The sequence below is a fragment of the Perca flavescens genome, chromosome 5, assembly GCF_004354835.1.
Source record: "Perca flavescens isolate YP-PL-M2 chromosome 5, PFLA_1.0, whole genome shotgun sequence".
Classification (NCBI taxonomy): domain Eukaryota; kingdom Metazoa; phylum Chordata; class Actinopteri; order Perciformes; family Percidae; genus Perca; species Perca flavescens.
In genome coordinates, this window is record NC_041335.1 from 16,502,390 (window position 1) to 16,528,628 (window position 26,239).

Consider the following 26,239-nt stretch of genomic DNA (forward strand, 5'->3'; position numbering starts at 1 on the left):
AAACAGCATTGCATAAATTTGTGATTATGTTTTTGATATTTGTGATAAATGTGTGATGTTTGAGAAACAATGAGTATTTACAGCCCTTAGGCTCACACTAATAATGTATTAAGTGTAGTGGCCTGATAAAGGGAAGAAAAAGAATCAGGGTCTGGTGGTTAGCAATATTTGGTCCTGCAAAAGTGGGTCACGTAGTTTTTTGGGGTCCAGAGGTATAAAATGCTTGCTATAGAAAACAGTAGGTACAGTCTGACCTTTGCTGCACCTCTGTGTGGAACCAGTTGTGTTTCTTTTTCTCTCTGTTTGAGTTCCAACCCTCCAAGGCACATTACATAACTACACTATTATTTTTCCATCCCCTGCCTCTCTCTGTCTGACTGACATTGCAGGGGAAATACAGATCCAAACAAGGCAATGATAATAACTCGCTCCTCTCTTTTGATCAGTCTATTTGACACACCTTGCCTCTCTATTTTCAGTTTTTTCTTTTGTTCCCTGCCTTAACAAACTCTTTCTCTATTTCCCTCTTTTTCTGCACCACCACAAGTTGGTTCGCTTTTGCACCCGTGTGGTACGCTAGCTTTCCATTAGTTCATTTCCCCTGCTTTGAGAATGTGCTTGCATGTTTGCTAAATGTGTGTGTGTGTGTGTGTGTGTGTGTGTGTGTGTGTGTGTGTGTGTGTGTGTGTGTGTGTGTGTGTGTGTGTGCGCACACACACATGTGCGTGTGTCTCCTGAGTCTCAGAACAGTATTATTGTAAACATATCATTTGATGGGGAGAGTGGTTCAGGTTGTTGGCCGGCTGCCCTGCTTTCATTTGGAACAGAGCTGCCAACATCTGGACTGTGTCAACACTCACTGACAGTGTTTGTGTGTGAGTGTATTGGGGTCCCTGCCTCGGCCCGAGAGCTGTCAGCCATTGGATGGGGAACAGATTTGCTCAGATTAATCAAATGTGTAGCATTAATAAAAAGGAGCCCTATTCCTCCATGCCTCCAGGCAGCCATTTTTAGAGTCTGGAAGAGGAGCCTTGCATCCTTCAGGATGAGCTGTAGTCAAACACAGGCCATGCACAGGCACGCAACAAAAATGCGAACATTTGAAAGGTGAAAATGTTATTTTCTTGATTGCGGTTTGTTTGTCGGTTCTCACGCTGTAAGGTGGAGTAATAGTGCAGTGTTCCCTTTGGACAGGATGCTGTATTTTGGTCTGTAATAAATGGAAGAGAAGCCCAGATCAGAATCTGTGGCCACCCTGGATGAAAAACCCACAAATCCAACAGAGACACATAAAATATGTGTAATTCATATGGTGAGAAATGTGCAGCAACCTCCTTATTTAGTTATTTAAACCCAGGTCAAGATATGCAGCCACCAAAGATGCATGGCTCACAAAACCTTTAGAGAGACATAGCACACTTCAGTGGTGAGTGGGACTACAAGAAAAGGAAAATAACAGAACTTACCTCATTAATGAATGCAAACTGACAGCAGATGCATTGGAATAATTGCTATATACACACAGTGTGAATGTTGAAAGAGAGAAATAGATTAAAGTGTGTGTGTGTGTGCATTTGTGCGTGTATGTGTGTGATTATGTTTGAGAAAAAGAAATACAGCGAGAGAAGAAATAATATTAACTGTATGCAAGTTATTTTAACATTTGCCCCATCATGCCTCTTATAGTAGTGTCAACTGTTATTTGTACAAAGCCGAGGCTAGAGTTTCCTTCCCTTTGTGGTGGAGTATCTTAAAACACACACATACACACACACATCACACAAGAGCTTTATAATCTTGTGGTTTTTCTAAACCATGAAACAAACGCTTTGCTCTCTGCAAAACGTTCAATCCCCTCTTCTCTTTCTCCTTACCAAACTTTATCTCTGACACCAGTTTCTGTGTTGCTGTTTAAGAATTATGTACATGTGCACATGTCCTTAATGCATGTGAGTAAAGTGCACGCTATGCTCTGCTGTGAAAAGGGTGAATAATCTCCCCTTCAGATGAAGCTAAAATCTCTGTCCAGTCTCCTCCGAGTCAACCAGCAGTCTGGGCTGGTGGCACTGGCATGCCATCTGATCTGGCCTCACTGGGCTAAAGATATTTGGGTGTAGTGAGCACTAATGATATTGCGGAGCTCTGGATAGTGCTGGACTGAGATGTATTTGGGTTGGCTGGCTGAGAGATGAAGCCTGTTTGCCTACCGGGGCCGAAGACTCTGCAGGGGGTCTGTCTAATCTGCTGCACCATCCGACAGCTTAATTAGGGTTTCACTGCTATACTCACATACAGGGTGCACACATACATTTTCTCTTATCCACACACACACACACACACACACACACACACACACACACACACACACACACACACACACACACAGTCATTTACTAGCATGCATAATAAGACTCTCTTGTGTGATTCTGATAACTGCTCATATTGCTGTGAAAGTGAAGACCACAGTCAACTCATGCAATTCTAATTTGCTATGCCATAGCCCAGGATTTGGCCCGTCTCCTGCTGAGAGCATAAAAACAGAGAGAAATGGATACAGTCACTTCCAGTCAGTATCTGAGGGCTTAAATGTCATTACACCATGGTGTCTTTATGTTGTGGGGGCACTCTACACACTGTAAATTGTTTGAGATGATTTTGAAGAGCAGTGATCCAAGGGGCTTAAAGAGGAAGATCCTTGAGAAGGATTAGCTGTGTGAATAGGAGTCTAGATTAGCTTGAATTGGATTTGGAAGCCCTTGTGGAAGCTTGGACTAAAGGCTGTATTGAAATGTCAGAGATAATCATTTTACTTCTCTGGTTTCTGAAGATCTCCGTTCTAATGCCTTTACAATCTGTTCAAGAGCAGAGGAGTTGATGTCCATCATTGCAAGAGAGGGAGAGGCAGAAATTTGGCACACCACAAAAATACGTTTACTTGCTCTTTCCAGCCCTCATCAAACTCTAGCTGATCCAAACACCGCTCTTGTCTTTACTTTGACTCTAATAACATTATTCTCCTGGTCACGGCCACATACAAAACAGATGAGCATGAGCCATATAGGAGAAGTTTTCAAAAAGGAATTAAAATATTGGAGCTGCCAATGTTTTGACTTAGTGGATAAAGCCTCCAGGCAACTAGGGTTGAAAGGGAGAAAGTAGCAAGAAGCTGTGAGAATGTCAAACAGCAGACAGCTTTACCGACTCAAGACATGGATTAGCCAACTTAAGCCTTGTTTTAGGAGTTACAGTTTTACTGAATAGCCCATGACTAACCTACAGTGTAAAGCAAAGTGTTAGCTGCATATCAATTAGAGATATTCTCTTCAGAGTATAAACATTAGAGCTGAAAATGAGCTGTTGTACTGGCCGACAAATTCACTTCCCCAACTCTGTCTTAATAAATATTTCAGCCAAGCTCAGCTACATCATAAAAAAAGCAATAATTAATGACTTTTTTGTAAGTTTGTCAAGTTGTAGAAGTCATTTTTTACATCTGTGACAGTGAATTTGCATTTTGGAAATGCTCACAAACATTAACAGAAAAAAGTCTTTAAGTGGAAATGCCAAAAATCAAGCATGAAGGGAACTGTTCGCGTCTATGATATTTGCATTCACACAATATGCAGTGAGTTAATATTAGTTTCCTTGGCAGTGCCTGATTGTTAATTTAACACTTTCATAACTTGTTTGTGTTTGTTTCCATTACCATAATTCATTTTGATTGTTTATTTGTTGACAGTGTTTCAAGTTGTAAAATGGTTACCATCGGTGTTAATCTGTCATTCTCTCCTGCAACACCACCCTGATTTGTCCCTGAGTTATTGAACATGTTTCTACTATTTAATGTTTTATGATAGCTTGTGTGATTGTGGTTATGTTGTGATGAGCGCTCTGTATTAGCGAGTGTGCGTGCGTGCTAGCAATTTGTTTTGAGTGACACTTTGTTTCCCTTGAAGCAAAACTTGCTAATTTACTATCTCTCGAACAGATGCCACATCATGCCTCCAACATTCACATACACACAAACATACATCACTACCACACCCGTTCACATCTGCCCATATGTGCTTAAATCACCAAGTGTTAGAATAACAACTCCAGCTGAGTTTCAACTCCACGGTTCACAGGAGAATCTTTATAAACGCATCTAACAAGCTTTAAATTGTTTACCAGCACAAATAGGTTGCTGTTTTCTATCTGTATTCATTCTAAAATGAGAACCTTTTATATTGCAGAAGTGAGTTATTGAATAGATGAGTAGTTCACTTTGTAATGCAGCGTGTCAGTGTGGTCCCCAGTCTTCTGCACCATCGTGGTAGCTGCTTTGATGCCTCAAAGGATTCTGCTGCAGAGGTAAAAAACAACAACAATTGGCCCCTGAATCAAGCAGCCAGTATGGACAAACACACATTTATATTTGTGTTATACATTTTCAGCCACCAGAACAGGAAGAAATTATTGGAACAGGTCATTATTTCAATCACAAAATGTGTTTATTATGTTGAGCAACCGAGCATGTCAGTTATATATATATATATATTGTCAGAAACTGACAAGATCTTATGTTTATGGTGCACTACTGACTCTAAGTGTGTGTGTGTGTGTGTGTGTGTGTGTGTGTGTGTGTGTGTGTGTGTGTGTGTGTGTGTGTGTGTGTGTGTGTGTGTGTGTGTGTGTGTCTCATGAAGAGTTGGTCTGGCTAAGTGCCATGCAGCTGGAAGCCATCATAGAACCAATTACTTTCTGTCTTTTGCTCTCTTTTGCTCTCCCTCTTTCTTCCCTTCTCCCTCTTCGTTCTCTTAATCTCTCTCTTCTACTCCCATTTTCTGTCTGTCTGATTTTAACTCTGCAGGCCTGTCTCTTTTTGAACCAAGAGTTAGATTCACAGTTAACCCCCTCACTCACCTTGCACCCACTGATATACTCATCACCACCAAACACACTTTCTCCACTTTTCTCTGAGCATCTGCAATCCCTTCTTTTCTTTCATCCAAACTACTTCACCCTCCTCATCATCTTCTCAAATAAGTCTGCTGACTTCTCCTCATCTTGCTTAGCACCTCGGCTTATTGATTTGGATGTGAAGTGTTTGTAAGCCTGCATGTCCTGCCAACACTGTGTACGGACCAATTTACAGTAACATGTTTGAGCTGCAACTCATGTCATGAGTGAAGGGCGGCAAGAGTGTAAACACTGATTACAGATCGTGTACTGAATGATAGTGTCGCCAGAGGGAGAAAGAGAGAGAGAGAGAGAGAAAGAGAGAGTGAGTAGTGAAGGATGGAGGAAGTGAGAGAGTTAACAGTGTAAACAAATGAGGAGTGTAATGAGGATAAAGCACTGCTGTGAACAAGTGAGCCTTTGTCTTCACTCATACCTGCTCTCACTCGCCTCTCCTGTTGTCACACACACACACACACACACACACACACACACACACACACACACACACACACACACACACACACAACCACACATACACACACACACACACACACACACACACACACACACACACACACAACACACACAACACACACACACACACACACACACACACACACACACACACACACACACACACCACACACACACACACACACACACACACACACACACACACACACACACACACACACACACACACACACACACACACACACACACAAACGTTCGACTGTATCGTGTTTTGGTTTCTGGGAAGTGCAGTTTATTGAATGTTAAAGAAGGGAAACAGAATCCAGCCCTTCATTCAGAGTGAGCGAGTGAGACACTTAATGTTTTTCAAGTGGCAATGCCAAAGGGGAGTTTTCTCTCAATATTCTCTACCTTACCATCACTTGTGCAAAACAAATAGGAGAAGAAAAATTTACAAAAACAGATTAATTTTTTGACGACGTTTGATTATTGTGTATAGTAGCCGGTGAAAAATATAAAAAGAAAATCCACCAGCTCCTCTTACTTTAGTTTTTATGTATAAAAAGTGTGCTAAGTGAAACCATCAACTACAATGTCTTTTATATTGTTAGATGTAGTTTTTCTACCATTATAATAATAATTATAGGTAGCTAATTGGTTTTCCAATATCTTTACAATATCTATTGTTGTATGATAATGCTGTTTTGTGTTTGTGCAGGATGACATTGACAAAAAGGAATACAGACTTGACGTTCACTGTGTTGGACCGACTAACTTAAGCAAGTCTCAACAGTCTGCACACAGAAATCAATGGAAATCAACGCCTGCCTGTATGGACTGGACAAGTATATTCCATTTTCAAAAACTATAGAGCATGTATTTGGAAATGAGTTATTTGTCTTACTGCTTTCACATCATATATCAACCTCCCTGAGAATGATGAAGGTAATGAAGGTATTATGTAACATTTCTGCATAAAAATGTCTAAAAACGACTAGACCTATGTTATATATTTTGTTGAGTTGTGTAATTACAATATCCCAAATGTTTCCAACAATGTTCAAACAAAGACAAATCTGTAGTTTTATTCAAGGTAACAATCTATTATTTGGTCACCTGTCAATGGCGTAATATCCCCTTTGTGCATGCATCAGCGTTGTGGTTGTCTGGCAGTGGCAGAAGCTATCATTCATTTACTTTTTATCCAGTTTTGAGCCACATTTTTACGATACACTTTTTTGATCTCAGTGGTGTTTAACTATATGTTTTAACCAGATGAAGGATTTTAGTCATCTGACATCTGAATCTTAAGTTGTCAGAGAAACAAGCTAAGTAAACGTTAGTGGCAGCTCAGCTCGCAGCCCGTCTGGGATGTCCTTTGTCTGCCGAGGGAACACTGAGTTTTAACATGAACCTCCTTTAGTGTTTTTACTAGTTTTAATAACTTGCTGGCCTGTTTGTTTCGGAGAGGAGGAAACCTCTGTGGATAATTTGGCTGAACACTAAAGGAATCCTAACCAGGAGAAGTTGACTGCAATGACGGCAAGGGTGGTGAAGACAAAAACTCCCTTGATCCCAAACTTCACAACGTCACCAAACTGCAACTTTTGTTATTGCTTTGATTGAGAGACCCCTAGCAGCAGAAAGTTACATACTGTACATTTAAGCAGTATGTCCAGGAATTCATATAATATAGCTTGAGTCTGATTGAAAATACATTTTTTTCCGATGTGCAAAACTCAAACTACAGTCTGCACTACCAACAGTCACCTGAGCTACAGTTCACATCAGCTGCAAAACAGGCTCAATGCAGCCAAACACTATGCACAAGCCTCACTGAGATAACACACACTGCCACTCAGAACACACTGAGGGTAAAAACACTAGCATCAAACACCAATACAGAATTTTTTTCATATTTACAGTTTGAACAATTTGAGTGACTTGACACTACTCAATAGTTTATTTAAGGAAAAAATATAGATTGTATAGCATACCAATTTTTACATAAGGTAAAAAAGAAAGAATGAAAATCAGCAGTTTTCTTCAATAAAGTATTTTGTCTCTAGTAATTTATGGAATTACTGGGGGAAAAAAAACTAAAGGTAAATACGTAACAGTACCAAATAATAGTGTGACTAATCCTGCCTCGCTCCAGTATCATGTGGCAAGTTTTCTTCATCACATTGGATGTCTGCATCATCTCTAAATACTAATGAATGTGGTGTTTCTATTGCTTTCACCTCCATTACTTTCTGAAAAACAGTAAGAACACAGTTTTACTATTGTAATGACAGTGTTTTTCACTTTTTTTTATAACTGTGTACATAACCTCAGACATCTTATCTGGACATGTTGGTATCTTTGCTCTTTTACCTGTTTCTCTCAAACGGTACAGTGTATAATTGTTTCATTCTTATTTGGTGTTTGTATACAAAAAAAGGCTTTCTGAGCTTTCTCTGTATAAATACCATATATGTTCACTAACTAGTCTAAAACAAGACACCTGCTTAGGCTTTCAGCTAAAATTGCAATCACCAGTGTTTGATAGGCACCAGACTGAAATCTATTCTGTTTTGAATGCGTGGTTAACAGTTTTGACAGCAGTGTGTTAGCATTTGAACAAAGTGCTGTAAATCTACAGTGTTGTGCACGTTGTGGTTAAAGTCATGGGATAAGTGTGTAGAGTTTTGAAAACTGTGTTCAAGCAATGAAAAACGATCTAGAGTTTGGTCCACATGAACTGCCGCTGTGGAGACTGTAGTTAGAGTTTTGCACATGTGACTCCAGTTGTGCCCACTGTCGTTTAGCAATCGAAAAAAACTGTAAGATATCAGAATACAGATGTGTCGAATGTAGCAATATTCTCTAGTTTAGGATTAAAACAGGATATTTTGTGACATATATTTGTATTTTTATGTGGGTTTATTGAAAGTCCATTGGTACCTTGAGCAATTTGAGGACTAAATGTTTAATCTTTTTCTCTGTAATTTAAATATCACATATAAAGCAGCTCTATAGATTTTGAGTCACTAACTGGTGGCGTTATTACATCTGGATGACATCACACTGTGTTGAAATATATGAAGAATAAATAATGTTTTTGTTCAGGTGATTAGGGTTTGTACTTTAGACATGTTATTACTGTCCCTGGCGTGTGTTGATTTTAAAAAAAGAAAGTAATTTGATGATGCTGGTGTTTTACAGCACAATAAACAGTAAACTTGGAATATGTTAAATTACAAAGACAACAGATAAGGTGTAACAACGTGCAGCATAAATCTATCCTCACTCCAATGTTAGTGTGTTTTAATAAATTTGCTACATGACAGATTTTATATTGAATCTCTTGAGGAGGAAAAGTAGCCCAAATATTTGACCATTTTTGGCCATGTTGACTTTTATAAAGTGCAAAAATGCAGAGAATGCAGAAAGTGCTAAGAAAAGGTTGTACACTTCTACATCTTTCAAAGTATGATGCTGCATTGTTCAAAGATTGTTTGTATCACATCATATTTGTGAAAATATGCAAATAAAGTAATATTTATATATATATATATATATATATATATATATATATCTACTGTATATATACATTAGTGTATATATATATATATATATATATATATATATATATATATATATTAGTAGTACACTTCCACATCACTGAAGCAAGGTGAGAAGTTAAACCACTGGAGGTCAGCAGAAGCATTATGGTGGATGTGACTGTGTACATGTTAGCCCTCTGTCCAGGTAGTTTCCTGTAACAATGAAAAAACTTGGTGAATAACACCTATTTCCAGGTTATGTGAATCCTCATAAAATTATCATCTGAAAATATGGTAGAAACACTCCTGTATTTAGACCCATGTAGCTCAAAGCCTGGAAGCACCCCTTTTTTTCAGACAGAAAGTTGCAAATGAAGTGACAGCACGTTAGCAGAAGACTAAGAAAACAAAACAGACAACCATCATACAAAGAATGTCTCACTGTGCTGAAAGAGGCCGCTCATTTTGAAAAAAGGGGCAAATAGTAACAAGTAACACACTTGCACACAGTTACACACACACACACACACACACACACACACACACACACACACACACACACAAACACACAGATGGAGATGTGGCCGGGCATCGGGCCAGATACTCTGAGAGAAGGAAACTCACATTCTTGTGATGGGGAGTCATCAAGTATCAGGTTCCATAGACTCTGGCACAGGCTAGAGAGCCCCCTCACCACCCACCACCCCATCACACACACACACACACACACACACACACACACACACACACACACACACACACACACACACACACACACACACACACACACACACACACACACAGAAACAAACTTATGCATGGGGGCACACTTTGTAGCTCAGTACTTTTTTGTTATGTGCATGAAGGTTAGTTGGCTGCATGAAAACAGTGAATTGCTGCCTTTTCTAATCATGTCAAATCTGTTTCTGTAAATGTCAGGGCAGAAGGGTCTGATCCTGCGTGCAGCTTGGTCTGATTAGTTTGATTTCGCGAGAGTTTGTGTATTATCTTAGATAAAACCTCTTCAGTCTGTAGTGAAGAAGCTGCTTAACGACGAATGAATCCAGAGGAATTTGTTGGTTTGATCCAGTGTGAGGTCTAAAGGTCAAGTGATCATGAAGGAAAGGAGGGAAATAGACACAGTTGATATGTAATTTCTTTTTTTTCCACTAGATGTCACTGTCAACCTACACTTCATGAGACCGCTCAAGTGGTTGTGTAACAGATCAATACTCTATTGGATAAAAGATTATCCAATATTTCTGTGTACATCTCCCATGTAAAGCTACTTGAACCATACCACTTCGTCACAGAAGCTTGATACGCTTGTAATGAATACAATCAAATTTGAAGTTTCAAGTAATTTATTGTCATATGCCCAACAATTAAAAAGAAGCACTCTTTGGCAATGGAATCTTAGATGTCAGGCTCCATCCAACAATGCTCGATAAATAGGTATAAAAAGGATATCCAAAAGGATACCTAAGATATTAAATAGCGCAGAAGGTAAAATACAGCAATCAAATATAACATATAAAATATAAAATAAATGTATGGTAGACAGTAATTACAAAATGAATAAACTGTGATGTAAACAGGGATGTAGTTAATATATGCATAATGAGAAGTATATATGCATAACTGTAAAGAGGTCTAAAACAGTAAGTAAAATGATATAAAAGTAAAGTGACAATATTAATAAGCTTGATGAGCATGATGATCCTGCACTGTTGGGTGATCGCTGCTGGGTGGTAGTCATTTAGGAAAAGGGATTTGGCCCATTTGGGGGACAGGGACAATGGAGGTCTTCTTAAAACATTAGGGGACTAACAGTATGAGAAGTTGAAAATGTCTTTAAAGAGATCTGCCAGTTGATCTGCGAACACCTTGAGAGCTTGGCCATGGATGCCATCAGGTCCAGGTGCCTGGATTAGTCCTTTTGAAGCATCTGAACACATCTGCCCTGGATTTTATTAATGAGCAGGGGTCCTGGGCCTTTGGTTCTTCTTTAGCCAAGTTGAGCTCAAAGCATGCATAGAGGAAGTGAAGTTCATCTGGGAGAGATGCAGACATTATCTCAGCAATGTTGGTTTGCCTTTTGTAGTCTGTGATAGTTCTTAGTCCAGCCCACATATTTCTGGTGTTGGAGCCCTGATGGTCGAACTCCACTTGGTCCCTGTAATGACTCTTAGCAATGCTAATAACCGGTGACCCTCCAGTTCCCAAGCCAAGTCCCTACAGGCAGAGCTACCGCTGCCCTCGCAAGGAAGGTTGTTTGATCAGTGATATCAAACAACAATGCAAGGGAGCGCGTTATGCATATATTACTGATGTGGGCGTCTATGCACTCTTACCATAGACAGTATATACAGACCCCTTGGTACACCACAAAGGAAATGACATGTATGAAACGTAAGACAGAGCTGTGGTTTAGAAGAAGCCAATATAAACTGAAAACAGGGGATGGTGAAGATTTAGAAGCAGTATAAAAGCTTCATGCTCAGGATCATTGCCCATGACTTACTTGTTTTGGATACATTGAGCTGAGTTAATTTCCGACAAAATCCCTTTATAACGTTGTTAGGTAGAACAATTTTTGTTTTGTTAACGGATAAAAACAAAGCATGTCAACACGACCAAACTCTACGTGTTTAATGCATTTTAATGCCATCTTAAAAAAAAATCTTGAAGACTTTGTTTGCTCAAATGGCATTAACGTGCCTATGTTGTTACACATACTACTTCATAGTGTTGAAGTAATGACATGTGACACCTCACGAAGAGTTTCTGCCTTTTGCACAACTATATCCAGGAAGACAGGTGCAATGAATCAGAAAAACATCAGGTGGTCCATTCAATGGCTGCCTCAGGTAACCGAACTAACAGGTTAACTCTCTGCTAGTGGAGAACATGATGAGCAGTTTGCCATAGATGCCCCCAACACTTCACAAATCATTTTTAAGATGCTAAAATATCCCTTTCTTTAGTCACCATCCAATTTTCCATCCAAGTTTTGATTGTTGTGTTTATCACACACTTTGAGCATAGCGAAAGAGCTTACTGTTTAAAGAGCATATTTACGTGAGGTAATACAAGAGGTGGATGGATGGATGGATGGATGGTAATACAAGAGGTAAAACAAGTAACACGTTGCATGTTGAAAAATTCATATCTACACAATACACAATATCTACTTTATTGAAATATTTTGCAACTATACAACACTGTTTTCATGTTTATCTGTTGTCCATCTATGTTTATCCAAGTGGACAAACATGTGGATAAGTAAAACTATTTGCACAAACAACCATTTTCTCTTTTAATGAGTCAGAAAAAAATGCTTAAAAATCTATTTCAGGCTACTCCTGTTCCTTCTGCGGCAGCAACCAATGCTGCTCATCAGTTCTGTTAATATACTGTCTTATGGTGTATAACGACTAAATAAATACTAAAGGAACAAACATACCCCTCTGCGCTCACATTATCTATCTGTAAGTGTGTGCGTGTGTGTGCGCATGTGTGTTTCTGCTGTTTATGATAATGTGACTCTGATATCATGTGATAATGACAGTTTAGTGCAACAGAATTTTTTTTAATTTTTTTATTACAGATGTCTAAGAATTGTAGCAGTTCCATCAAAGAGACAATTTTCATGGTTTTATTTCAACTTTAACTTTTGGAGGCTAAAATAGGTAAAATTATCTATTATTTCACCAAAAAAAGCAAACATTAGATTTATCTTCTGAGCCTTTGGAAGGGATCAAACTCCCTGGTTTGGAATCACTGGAATAAACCACCGAACTATACAGAGTAGTTAAAACCAGTTTAGACAGTAAAGTACTATGGATCAGTTTTATTAAAGGTCCCATATTATGCACATTTTTAGGTTCATTCTTGCATTTTGTATTTCTACTAAAACATGTTTACATGCTTTAATTTTCAAAACACATTATTTTCATACTGTCTTTCTGAATATACATAGCCTGTAAATCCAGACCCAAATCCGAAAGATTAAGGGAGCAAATTCAAATTGTGCTCTCGCGAGAACTCTGGATTATCCAGGGTAGAATATACCTGTATTCACCCTTTTTCTGAAACGCTCAGTTTTAGCGCCTGTTACTTGAAACTAGGCCTTGTTTAATTGACATTGCTTTAAAATGACGGCTCCGAGCATGGACGTCTCATTTTGTTAAAGGCCTGTTGCATCTGAACTTCTGGAGGGTCAGGATTCGTGGACTTTAAAAAAGGTTTTAATTAGCTGTGTTTTGCGGCTACAATTCAATACATTACAATTCAATACATTACATTACTTTTTTTTGTGTAGCTGTAACTCCCGAGAACAGACTTTAATGTGTAAAATTGGTGTAGTTTACTTTTAAGTTATTCCTTAAAGCACTGATGTCAGTGAGGTCCAGCACGAGACATTCACCAATGTCTGGCAGTAACACTGATACCTGGAGAATGGGACCTGTTGGTCATGTTGGTGTTGCAGATCACTTCCTGAGTTTGATACAGATGCTCTGATGCATTTCACATTATTGTGTTTAGGTAGAGAGTCCTGGGTGTGGCTAAGATTGTCACTGTGGAGTGTCAGTCATTCCTGTGGAGATTTAGAAAATAGAAGAGGTGGAGTTTTTTCCGTGGACCGTCTATAAAAGCCTTCTTCAGAATGCTCCGTAGTACAGCTCGAGATAAGCTGGCAACCCATTTTGCCTGCTTTCATTCTGGGACATATGCCTGGATCACACTGCACAAAGGTAGGAGCACTTACGTTTGTCTAAGTCTCTAAAGTCCAGCAGGACAGTAAAATGTGACTAAAATGTAATGAATGTGAGCCTGTTTGATCGAAATAACTAATATTTAAAGAATATTAATTTTTGATTTAATTTAATTTTAATTAATTTATGTATTTAGGTATAATATTATGTTAGGTACCTATAATCGTCCGTCCTTCATCTGAGAGCATTGATTTTGATGGATGATTAATTAAAATTCAATTCATTTCAATCATTGACTATATATAGTAACATTACAGTGTAATGCAGTAAATAAAGTGACAAATTCATAATATAGAATGGACAATTACACAAATATATATATATATATATATATATATATATATATTTTTTTTTTTTTTCATTCCTTATAATAAGCAATGATGACGACTTCATGCCCTGTTGAGTGATGCCTCTTTCTTTCCTCTCAGGGTATTCAGAAGAATATCAGCTCTTCTACTTCTGCTGCCTCGTCCTCTCCTGCCACCACCTTCACTGTAAGTCAGTGTTCACAGTTTAGACGTACAGTGTAAGATCGATGCTGTGTATATTTTTACCTGCTTCAAACAGTCCTTGGAATACAATTCTGTAGATCATTTCTAACTGTAATGGTGGCTGCAGGAGCTCCAGCCCCTGATGGCAGACACTGACCTGCCATCTGAGCATGGCAACTCACAGGAGAACAGGAAGGAGAAGGACCCTGTGCAGCCAGGGCCCACAAATCTGCAGAGGGCCAGGGCCCGCTTCCTCAAGGGAATCTCCTACTTCTCTGGAGACATGAAGGTGTTTGGAAAATGGATGGAAAGTAAGACAACACTAGTTTTTCTTCTGGCCCACACAAAGCATATATACTGTACACTGTATACTGAAAACAACATTATTATAACAAAAAATGCAGGATATTATAAATAACTTGCTGCTGATAACAACTGTACCCTTGGGCTATATATATTAAATATGTACACTACTCATCGTTATAAACAGTTACACAGATTTGAGTATGTTTTGCAGTGCAAGTGGGCCGCACAATGTCGCTGTCACATTATCAATTTTTCCACCCGAGTTCAGTTACGTAACTAGTATTTAGAGAGTTACACAAGAAGGAATTTCAATAGCAGGCAAGTAACAGGCAAGAATGTCATGTATGATGTACAGTATCTACAAACAAGTATGTGTCACTCACCCTAGAAGCAAGCAAGGCTATAGAAAGTTTACCAGACCAACACTGTGAAGATACAGTATATCTTACTTTGTTTCAGTACAAGAACCTGTTGTCCATCAGATATGGCTTCTTTGACCTCGGACAATCATGTTGTGATCACAGATCTACCCGCTGTCATTATTTATCTCAGAGTCAGAAAACTAAGACTTGCACAACAGTCACCGTGGGAAGCCTATCAAGCATATCTGGTCAAATGCCAATGCTCTCTCTCTTTCTCTCTCTCTCTCTCTCTCTCTCTCTCTCTCTCTCGCTCTCTGTCCGTTCTCTCTTTCTGTCCTCCAGAACAGTTTTTCTTGCTGCAGTTGCTGGACTGGGTTTTGCGTGGAGCTGCTCAGGTGATGTTTGTCAACAACCCTCTAAGTGGCCTCATCATTTTTGCTGGCCTCATCCTGCAGAACTACTGGTGGGCTCTCAATGGTTTTGTGGGCACACTCTTTGCCACCATTTCTGCCCTTATTCTGCAACAGAACAGGTTTGAATAAACTCAAACTACCGATAATAAATAGATGTTACTGTACGTGCTAATGGAAAACATGATGCAAAAAAATATATACATAATTGGGTGATCATTTCCTTTTGGTAGTAGATAGTGAAATGGTTATGTAGAATAATTTTACACTGTGGTGTACAGCAGGAAAACATGAATTAATTAATTAAAATGACTTCATTCAGGGGTGCAATAGCTGCAGGGCTGTATGGTTACAATGGCATCCTGGTGGGTCTGCTGATGGCTGTGTTCTCCAATAAAGGAGACTGGTACTGGTGGCTCCTGCTACCCAACATCTTCATGTCCATGATGTGGTAAGAAACTCGATTGACTAATAGTCAAATTATATAGTAGATTGATTCATATCATAAGAAATGAGAGGTTGATGTATGAAATTAAATATATTAACCAAAACAAGACACATAAAAATGTCAAAACCGATCACTTTACTGTATTATAACCATATGAATAATTTCCATTTCTGCTTCTAGATTCAGGTTTCATTAGCCTGATCTCAGTCAATCATTTCTGATCCAGTCAGTAATAAAAAAAAAGATTTAATTATGTTGACTGAGTGGAGAGAACATGTACACAGTATCACAGTCATGCTGGAAATGTGCAGAAACAACAATGAAGGTGTTTGTGATATAAGCACACATGTGAATACATATACTTAAATAATTGTGTGAGTTAAACGTGGATCGAATCTAATACTGGTGATGTTGTATCCTTGCGTTTCAGCCCGATTGTGTCCAGTGCCCTGGCATCTATTAACAGTCGCTGGGATCTGCCAGTGTTCACCCTGCCCTTTAACATCCTGGTATGTCTCCACATGGTCGCCACCGGACACTACAACTATAACTTTCCCCAAGTCCTCATTCAGCCTCGCTCACAGCTGCCCAACATCACCTGGGCTGAAATCGACGTAGCCAAGGTCAGTGACAGGCCAGGATTGTTTTTGTGCGTTACTTAACACACCTCTGGACGCTGTGTTCACATTCTTTTACCTTTGTAATTTAGACGTGACAGATTCATCGGCTGATTTATTATTTATGTTCCCTGCAAGGGATCTGATCAATGTTGAAATGACAATCCTACATACTGTAGGTGTGTACCTACAGTATGTGTAAATCATGTTGGTTCATTGAAGCTGACAGGAGATCAGCACATAATTGGAAAACCCGTGGGTTGTAAATCATGCTTTGGTTCGAGTCTACAGCTATGAAACCTTTGTCTGTATCTCTTTAGCTGTTCACGTCAGTGCCTGTGGGAATAGGCCAGGTCTACGGCTGTGACAAACCTTGGACGGGAGGAATCTTCATCATCTCACTCTTCATCTCCTCCCCTATCACTTGCGCTCATGCTGTCCTGGGATCTGCTGTGGGCATGGTTTCAGGTGAGAGGACAGGATAATACCTTGGCAGGCGGGCCGAATGTAAAAGTCATTCTGTCTTACCTTAATAAACAGCGCAATTTATTTTTCTTACATTCTTACAGATCAAATTCAAGCCACAATGTATATGTTCCAACTCCAAAATGACCCCCAAAATCCATTAAAGCTACAAAATAACAAGGAGGGTCACTATTTCTAAGATAATCCAAACTTATACTGAACTTGGCACTTCCTTGATGGCTGTGATTGAATATTTTGCAGGCTTGGCTCTGGCGGCGCCTTTTGGAGACATTTACTTTGGTCTCTGGGGATACAACTGTGTGTTAGCCTGTATTGCCATCGGAGGAATGTTTTACGCTCTGACCTGGCAGGTGCACCTGCTCGCCATCACATGTGGTGAGTATGCACCCAGAAGAAGAAGAAAAAAAACTACAAAAAGGATGGCATGTGACCACGTATTTGTAATCTATGATCACTTATCACAGCATGCACATGTATGGCATCTCACGGTATCTCTCATCTTCTCCTCTGCAGCTTTTTTCTGCGCATACCTCAGCGCAGCCATTGCCAATATCATGTCCACGGTAATTACACATTTTCTCCCACTCCTATTTATACGTATATCAGCCCATAATAGTTACTAACAGCAACGTGATGTATTTTTCATCTACAGTTTGGTCTGCCAGCCTGCACCTGGCCTTTCTGTCTCTCTGCCCTCACTTTCCTCCTTTTGACAACGGGGACCAACAAGATCTTCAAGCTGCCGCTGGCCAACGTCACCTATCCCGAGAAAAACCTGGGCTTCTTCTGGAAGTTGAAGAAGCAGGAGAAAATGGAGAGGGCTAAGAAGGCTGAGAAAGAGAGCGAGGAGCAACAGAAAGCCATCAAGGAAAACATTATACTGAACGAGAAAGAGCAACTGAGGCTAGAGCATGAAAGAATGGAAAAAGGGATGGCAGAAAGTGAGGCATCAGAGGATGAAAATGACGAGACACATGTCGAAGACCATTGGGTCGAACAGCAAGGTACTGGAGATGAAGAAATGGGACACAATGATCTGACGGAGGTCACTCTTGGTGATTATGATTGATTGAGACGGAGAGAGCGAAATAGAAAGAGAGAGAGAGAGAGAGAGAGAGAGAGAGAGAGAGAGAGAGAGAGAGAGCGAGAGAGAGAGAAAGAGCGAGAGAGAATCATTTGATGATTTGATGACGCGTCACACTTATTTTCTCTGTAAAACTTTGTTTATATATTAAAAGTATATATTTTTAAATAAATTATTGTTCTCTATGTAATATATTATCTATTATAATCTGGTCCATGTTGGTTTATTCAGTTTTGTCTAAAAGTACTTACTCGTTACCCTAGTACTAGTTAAATTTGTAATAATTACAAATAATCTTTGAAATGTATCATCTGTTGGTATGATGAGCTATTCTTGTCTGAAAAACACTTGTAATATATCATTTAGTTATATTATTATTATTATTATTATTACTTACTTAACAATAAATCTGTTTCTTGTTCTGATAAGGCACAGTCACACAATACACATAAATGGTATCCTTAGAAATTAACTGTAAATGCAATTGAATGGGCTGCATACTGCATCTAAAAATATTGTTTATTGGCCATGAACAAACCACAAGCTTCATCAGAGAAGAAATACAAAGAAGGGTGTGGAGTCTATGCTGTCATATTTTACTTTGAAGACAGCAGTTCTAATATAAGGCTGTGGTATGTCCTCAGTTATAGGTGTGCCTTTACTTTGTTAACTGAGACAATTAATCTGTCTGTACTATAATTTATGGCACAGAATGTTTTGTCCCCAATGATTTCATCCCAGCTGTAATGATTGGGAGGAGGTAACCAGCAGAGCCACTTTTTGGCATGTACCATGCAGTGGTTTTCAAGCAGCGAAGAACTCCCACAGGTGCTGGTGGCACAAATACTGGGTTTGGGTTGAGTAAGATAGTTGTATTGTAGAATGTAGGGTTGTATGTGGCAAGCCATTTGAGTATTAATTCCATATCCTTGACATCAAAAGTCAGGTTCCTCCTCTAGTTAACTAGTAAAAGCCAAACAACTCAAAATATTCACTAGTTGGACCGCTCTGGACTTTACTAGTTAACTAGTGTGGTCCAAAAATGTCTACTAGTTAACTAGTAAAAGCCAAAGTGTACACTAGTTAACTAGTAGGACACAATGCTAATGAGTAGGAGGGGAGAGGGGGATTTGAGGCTTCCTATTGGCTCTCCAGTTCAAAATAAAAATACAAACCAATCAGGACTCAGGATTTTGTTTTATGCCTACTTTATTTGCATGTTGCGCACTGGTTACATGTTGGCCTCAAGGAACTGCAGCGAGTAAACTAGTGACTGCATGTTAACAAGTCAAGGCAAAAACATTCACTAGTTAAATGGTTGATGCCTCTTTTGACCTTACTAGTTAACTAGTGTGGTGGTGCAACTGTCATACATAGCAAGCAGCAAATAACATGTCTGCAGCTTCAGCAAAGTCTTGGAATGCTCAAAGTGAAGAGATTTCAGGAATCCAGTTTATGTTTTTCGACTGGTAAGCACGGAAACTGCCAATCATTCATGAAGTAATTATTAAAAAATGTTTTTAAATCCGACTTCTACTTCTGCATACTTTCAACTACAGAAACTGTTCAAATATCAAGACATTATACTCTTATGTGTTTATGCTTGAATTGAACTTGTTCTATATTTTATGCTTTCTTTAGCCTTTTCAGTTAACTAATTTCAACTACCACTTTTGACAGTATTACAGTTTAGCCTCCAGCTTTTCTAGCAAGGTATTTAAACTCTTACCTTCTTTAGGTAATGCAGCTCAGCTTCCATGTTTTTTATCAGTGCAAAAATCTGTAACATATGAACATAAAATAGCTTTATATGGTAAATTATGAGATATAGTATTGAGCTGCCACCACTTGTTAACAGTTGAGACTGCAATAAATAGAAGATCTACAAGATACTACATTCTGCCTATAAATAATGATGTTGTGTTTGTTAGGCTTAGTACACTGGATCTTAATACAGGACTTTATGGCAATACAGGACTTTACGTTATTTTTATTGGTAAAAAATTGAAAAGGTTTTGAGCCATTTCAATGTTGGTATTTAGGTCATTACACTTTGACTTGAGATAACACTGCATTTCTAATCTAAGTTGGCAAAGTTTTCATCTTTCTGACCGTTCAATTTTACAAAAGCTGCCTTTTCCCCGACTGAAGAGGCTGTCTAAGTTTCAGATTTTGTGATACCGCTACTGAGATGGTAAGATAGAAAGTTAGAAACATGCCAACATTACATAACGAATCCTCTGACAAGACTTTCATGTGACTTTTCACGCTTCAGCTAATGTTGTGTCAATTCCTACAGTGATTAAAACAGCAGCTGGTTAATTTGTCTACCTATAGCTAGCGATAGCATGGCAGCACCCCATAACAGCCCAACTCATAAAATATACGGTTTACTACCACAGCCCGTTAGGGGGGCCGACCCAGAGCAACTTCTGTTATGATTTGATACTATAAATAACATTGATTTAAAATACTAATTGAACTAACAGAGGTCCACAAATACTGTGGAAGTATTTAATAGATCAGAACAATCATTTTAGCAGCAGCTACTTCAGGTCATACTGCACATGAAAAACAGGAAAGTTTTATGTAAAGCTGCATGACACAATTTTAATGATTTGTTGAAAAGGTGCCACATCATGATAAAGCTATGAGGGTGGGTGGGTAAGGAAATGCAAGGCAAGGCAGTTCCATTGCATAACTGTCTTGGCACCAAAAATGTCCCCAGAGTAAGAACTGTTATCTCCATCCAGTTTTAAAGTAATTTTGGTCTCTCTCTCTCTCTCTCTCTCTCTCTCTCTCTCTCTTGCTCTCTCTCTTTCTTGCTCTCTCTCTTGGTCTATTACTGTTGTTGTTGAAAACAGCTTAAGGATCTTACTCAGAGATCGGTCTTTTTTATGTAATATGGGCTATTCATTTCAGATAATTATTCATTTACATGTGTTGCCCCTATATTTTCAAACAGGGAATGAAACTCTGTCCATGCATTTTATTTTGATCACAGTCTGTTAAATATATATATATCTCATTAAATTGGATTGGATCTCAATGAGTCCTGAGTGCGTTTACACCTGTACCGATCACTCAGGATTTTAATGCCATGGCAAAACGGGGGCTCTCTCTCCAACTCTCCATCTCTCCATGTCTTTCATTTCTTACTCTTTATTTTGCTTCCCCTCTTTTTCAGCTATTTATACTGCTGCTGTCCATGCATATTCAAGTCTTATTTACAGATTCATACTGCATTCAAACGATAAAATGTTCCACATCTTTCCTTCATTAAGAGTTTTATACTTGTAAATTCTATTCTTTTTGAATATAAATATTGAATATATATTAAACCGAATTCAAGCTGGCAATTCAGTTTAGCATCAGCTTTTCAAACGTATACATTATTGGTGTTATTTAACATTTCAAGTAAATTTATACTAATTTAAACCATTCCCTCTTTTCCAACTATTCTCACTACTTCACCTTCTTCTCACGCATTTAAGCCAGCAATCCAGTTTAGCTTTAGCAATTTAGCTTTTTAGCATTCACAAGCATTTTCTGCAAGAAATGCATTTTGTGGTTAACAATAACATGTTATCTTATTTGAGCTTTTAGTTCATTTGAATGGGTGGGCAACTAGAGCAAAAATACTTCACCACCTGTCACAGGTGCAAGACAGGAAAAGTGTGTAGCAACACTGCAATTCAGTTGACTCATACATTTTAGAGATAAGAGGTTTTCTGCAGTGAAAATATGTAACCCTAACCTTTCTAGAAGCTTACAGAGTCTTCTTCCTCAATCCAAGCATGTGAGATACATATGGAGATAAGATAAACAGGTACTGAACAATTAGTACAGAGAGCTGAATAACAAAACTACAAAGTCTTCCACCTCTGATTGAGAGGAACTGAATAAAGTATCTATAACTTAATGAAAGGTGATTTTATTAGGAAAGCACAACCACCACAATGTGAACTGACAGTGTCTATGGACAGTTTTCTGTTAAATGTGTATATTCTTAAATCATGCTTATATCATTATTTATAGTAGTGTGGCATATTTTCGACATAATGCAGCCTACTGATCAGGTTATTGTCTCTTGTGACATCAGAAAAACAGCATGACTTAGGATGAGACCTTAGGGTGAGCAGGAGTCAAATTTAGAAGGCAATTTTCAATAGTTTTTAGTTGTTTTCATCCAAAGAATATGTGCAAATTAAATTCACAGAGAATATTAAGAGAATTATGTTGTGGTAGCAGGGCCTTTTTGAGTCTTTAAACCAACATTACTTTAAAACTGGATGGAGATAACAGTTCTTACTCTGGGGGCATTTTGGTGCCAAGACAGTTATGCAATGGAACTGCCTTACCCACCCACCCTCATAGCTTTATCATGATGTGGCACCTTTTCAACAAATCATTGAAATTGTGTCATGCAGCTTCACATAAAATGTTCCTGTTTTTATGTGCAGTATGACCTGAAGTAGCTACTGCTAAAATGATCGTTCTGATCTATTAAATACTTCCACAGTATGTGTGGACCTCTGCTAGTTCAATTAGTATTTAAAATCAATGTTATTTATAGTATCAAATCATAACAGAAGTTGCTCTGGGTCGGCAGCCATCTGCCTCGACCGATAAAAAAATATGACTCAAAATAATTATAGCAGTGGGTATAATGGAATGACATGATGAACAGTGGCACTTACAGAATCATATATGATAGTCATATGACATGACTAATAATACAGTTTCTTACAATCACTTTGCTACTAATTTCAAAACCTTGATTTGATTTTTCAAAACTCTAGACACAAAACTCAAAACAGTCATCACTTGTAACACAGGCTATCCAATGTTCAAAACATTGGATTGTGCATTCATATCTCTAAAGAAGTCTTGCACTTGCACAATCACTGGTTCAAAAAACTAATATATTGTGAAATACCATTGAAACATTACTTTGGATCACCCACACACGAGCTACCCATAGTTTCACTGGGTCATCGTTCGTACAATCATTAAATATTGTAGTACAAAATAGGTGATACATGTTTCATTATGGTACTACAAGTAAATACATCCCTGTAAAAGTACTGCAGTAGTAGAGAGAATAAACAAATTCTCATTTGCAACGACAACACTGTATATATATATATATATATATATATATATATATATATATATATATATATATATATATATACAGTACAGGCCAAAAGTTTGGACACACCTTCTCATTCAATGTGTTTCTTTATTTTCATGACTATTTATATTGTAGATTCTCACTGAAGGCATCAAAACTATGAATGAACACATATGGAATTATGTACTTAACAAAAAAGTGTGAAATAACTGAAAACATGTCTTATATTTTAGATTCTTCAAAGTAGCCACCCTTTGCTTTTTTTGATAACTCTGCAAACCCTTGGTGTTCTCTCAATGAGCTTCATGAGGTAGTCACCTGAAATGGTTTTCACTTCACAGGTGTGCTTTGTCAGGGTTAATTAGTGGAAGTTTTTCCCATATAAATACAAAAACCAAAGGGTGGCTACTTTGAAGAATCTAAAATATAAGACATGTTTTCAGTTATTTCACACTTTTTTGTTAAGTACATAATTCCATATGTGTTCATTCATAGTTTTGATGCCTTCAGTGAGAATCTACAATGTAAATAGTTATGAAAATAAAAAGGAAACACATTGAATGAGAAGGTGTCTCCAAACTTTTGGCCTGTACTGTATATATATATATCATACCTAGAGATTGGCATGGTTTGATTTCAGTTAGTCTAATAGATGGTTTCATTTGCATATAGAGATGATTTTATGGAAAGTACCCCATGCCAATCTCTAGGTATGGTGAAGGGTATGTGATGATGTGGGGGTATGGTGAAGGGTATGTGATGATGTGGGGGGTATGGTGAAGGGTATGTGATGATGTGGGGGTATGTGATGATGGGGGGGGTATGGTGAAGGGTATGTGATGATGTGGGGGGCTATTTTAATGCCAAAGGCCAAGGGAACTTTATCAGGATGCATAGTATCCTGGATCCATGAAATAACTGGCCTTTAAAAATAAAAATCTGCCGGCCTTTTTGCTCCTAATTAGTCAGGACGGGTTCAATGAATGTGTATGTGTAAATGTACTTGGCAAATAAAATAAATATTAACATATTATTTTTGGTATTGACAGCCTTCCTATCATTTTTTCTTTTTTACACTCTGGCTGCGCCACACGAAAGTCTTGTCAGAAGATTCGTTATGTAATGTTGGCATGTTCCTAACTTTCTATCTTACCATCTCAGTAGCGGTATCACAAAATCTGAGACTCAGACAGCCTCATCAGTCAGGGAAAAGGCTGCTTTTGCAAGTTTGCCAACTTAGATTAGAAATGCAGTATCAACTCAAGTCAAAGTGTAATGACCTAAATAGCAACATTGAAATGGCTCAAAACCGCAAATCCAATTTTTTACCAATAAAAATAACGTATTCCCATCATAAATTCCTGTATCAAGATCCAGTGTACCAAGCCTAACAAACACAACATCATTACTGAGCAGCAGAAGAATTATTATAGACAGATTGTATCACAGTGGTTTCAATCACAAGGGTCAAGGCTGCACCTCCAGTCACCAGTGTGGTTCAGCTGGTCTGCTGGCTTAGAACGCAAAACTCTGCAGTCACAGTCTTCAACGCACATTTATATTAGTTCTCACTAAAAGTAGAAACTGGAGCAGCCACATTTTCATTCCAAGAGTTCAGGTATTAATGCAGTGTGTGGTCTTGTACCCTAATCCCACAGCCATGAAAAATAATTTATGAAAACAGCTCAAATAGTTCACATGGAACAGCAATCAACAAATTCCAGCTAGTCACACTGCTCACCTGATGCTCATGTATCCTCATTCAAAGCCTCTACCCACAATGCTTTGCATATCAGTGATCAGACATCATGCAATGTTTAATCTCACTGACACCAATGGATCACAGAGATCAATTTGATGCCCACAGAGCTAAAGCTGCAGAGGCCTGTGACTATGACCGTGACTATGATGCTGATAGTATCAACCTGACCTCTCCATTCAGCAAGGCTGGATAGTTTTGCTTTTAGCAAGTTATGTAACTGAATGAGGCCAACAGTGATAGATTGATTGATTGTGGGTCGAGGTGTGTTACTTATGACACACATACAAAGTGTGCCCCCATGCGGTTAGTTTGTTTCTGTGTGTGTGTGTGTGTGTGCGTGGGTGCGTGCGTGTGTGTGTGTGTGTGTGTGTGTGTGTGTGTGTTTGTCCAGGCACTCTTAGACAGACGTCCTGTGAAGTGGCAGCTGACTACATTCTACACATGAATATTGTAGGAGTTTGCAGATGATCATTCTGTGTAAAGATGTAAATATGTTGAGCATAAGATAGATGCGTAAAGTAACTAAGTGCATTTACTCAAGTACTGGACTCGACTTCAGTTTTAAAGTGCCAGTACTATAGCATTCCAAAGTAAGAGTATTTGGTTTTAATAATGTGTTTTTAAATGGGGACAATAATACTGAATTGAAATAAATATGAATAAATTGAATGTTTTTGTAAATTATATTCATCTGACATCTACAGTTGCTAGTTTCTTTGGATTTTTTGTGCAAAAACATTGATAAGCTTAAAAGTATATTGGCTGGCTTTTAATTTATTAAGTATTTTGATCAGCTTTGAAAATATAGTTTTAAAAGGATTGACACTAACATTATTATGACAGAGTTGTGGTTCATGTTTTAACAATCACACTGTTATGTTCTAAGGATACAGCTCCCATTACCCTGGGTGACTCGACAGTCAACACTGTGGAGTCCTTCCGCTTCCTGGGCTCCGTCATCTCCCAGGTCCTCAAGTGTGAGCAGAACATCGGCTCCCTCACCAAAAGCCCAGCAGAGGATGTACTTTCTGTGGCAGCTGAAGAAGTTAAACCTGTCAAAGACAATGATGGTGCACTTCTATACCTCCACCATTGAGTCCATCCTCAACTCCTCTGTCACCATCTGGTACGTTGCTGCCTCTGCTAAGGACAAGGGAGGACTGCAGTGCATCATCTGCTTGGCCGAAAAGGTGATTGGCTGCAATCTGCTGTCTCTCCAGGAACTGTATGCCTCCAGAACACTGAGGCAGGCAGGAACGATGGCCAATCCCTCTCACCCCAGACGTGAACGTCTCCCCTCTGGTAGGAGGCTGCGGTCTATCAGGACCAAAACCTCATGCCACAAAAACAGTTTATTCCCCTCTGCAGTCAGCCTCATTAACAAAGCCCCCA

At 38.6% G+C, this 26,239-nt stretch overlaps 1 protein-coding gene across 1 annotated transcript; it reads left to right on the plus strand.

Annotated features, from left to right (window-relative positions):
- The first annotated feature begins 14,377 nt into the window (after positions 1-14,377).
- Positions 14,378-17,982, plus strand: slc14a2 (solute carrier family 14 member 2). Its single transcript, XM_028578892.1, has 8 exons — positions 14,378-14,546; positions 15,246-15,435; positions 15,636-15,764; positions 16,192-16,384; positions 16,699-16,846; positions 17,105-17,239; positions 17,378-17,427; positions 17,517-17,982. Exons 1-8 carry the CDS (start codon positions 14,378-14,380, stop codon positions 17,931-17,933), a joined length of 1,431 nt encoding a protein of 476 aa, XP_028434693.1. The 3' UTR covers positions 17,934-17,982.
- The last annotated feature ends 8,257 nt before the right edge of the window (positions 17,983-26,239 follow it).

Coding starts and splice junctions, on each gene's coding strand:
- slc14a2 (XM_028578892.1), top strand. CDS start 14,378: ATGGCAGACACTGACCTGCCATCTGAGCATGGCAACTCACAGGAGAAC. Junction 15,436..15,635: donor CTTATTCTGCAACAGAACAG/GTTTGAATAAAC, acceptor GACTTCATTCAG/GGGTGCAATAGCTGCAGGGC. Junction 15,765..16,191: donor ATCTTCATGTCCATGATGTG/GTAAGAAACTCG, acceptor CTTGCGTTTCAG/CCCGATTGTGTCCAGTGCCC.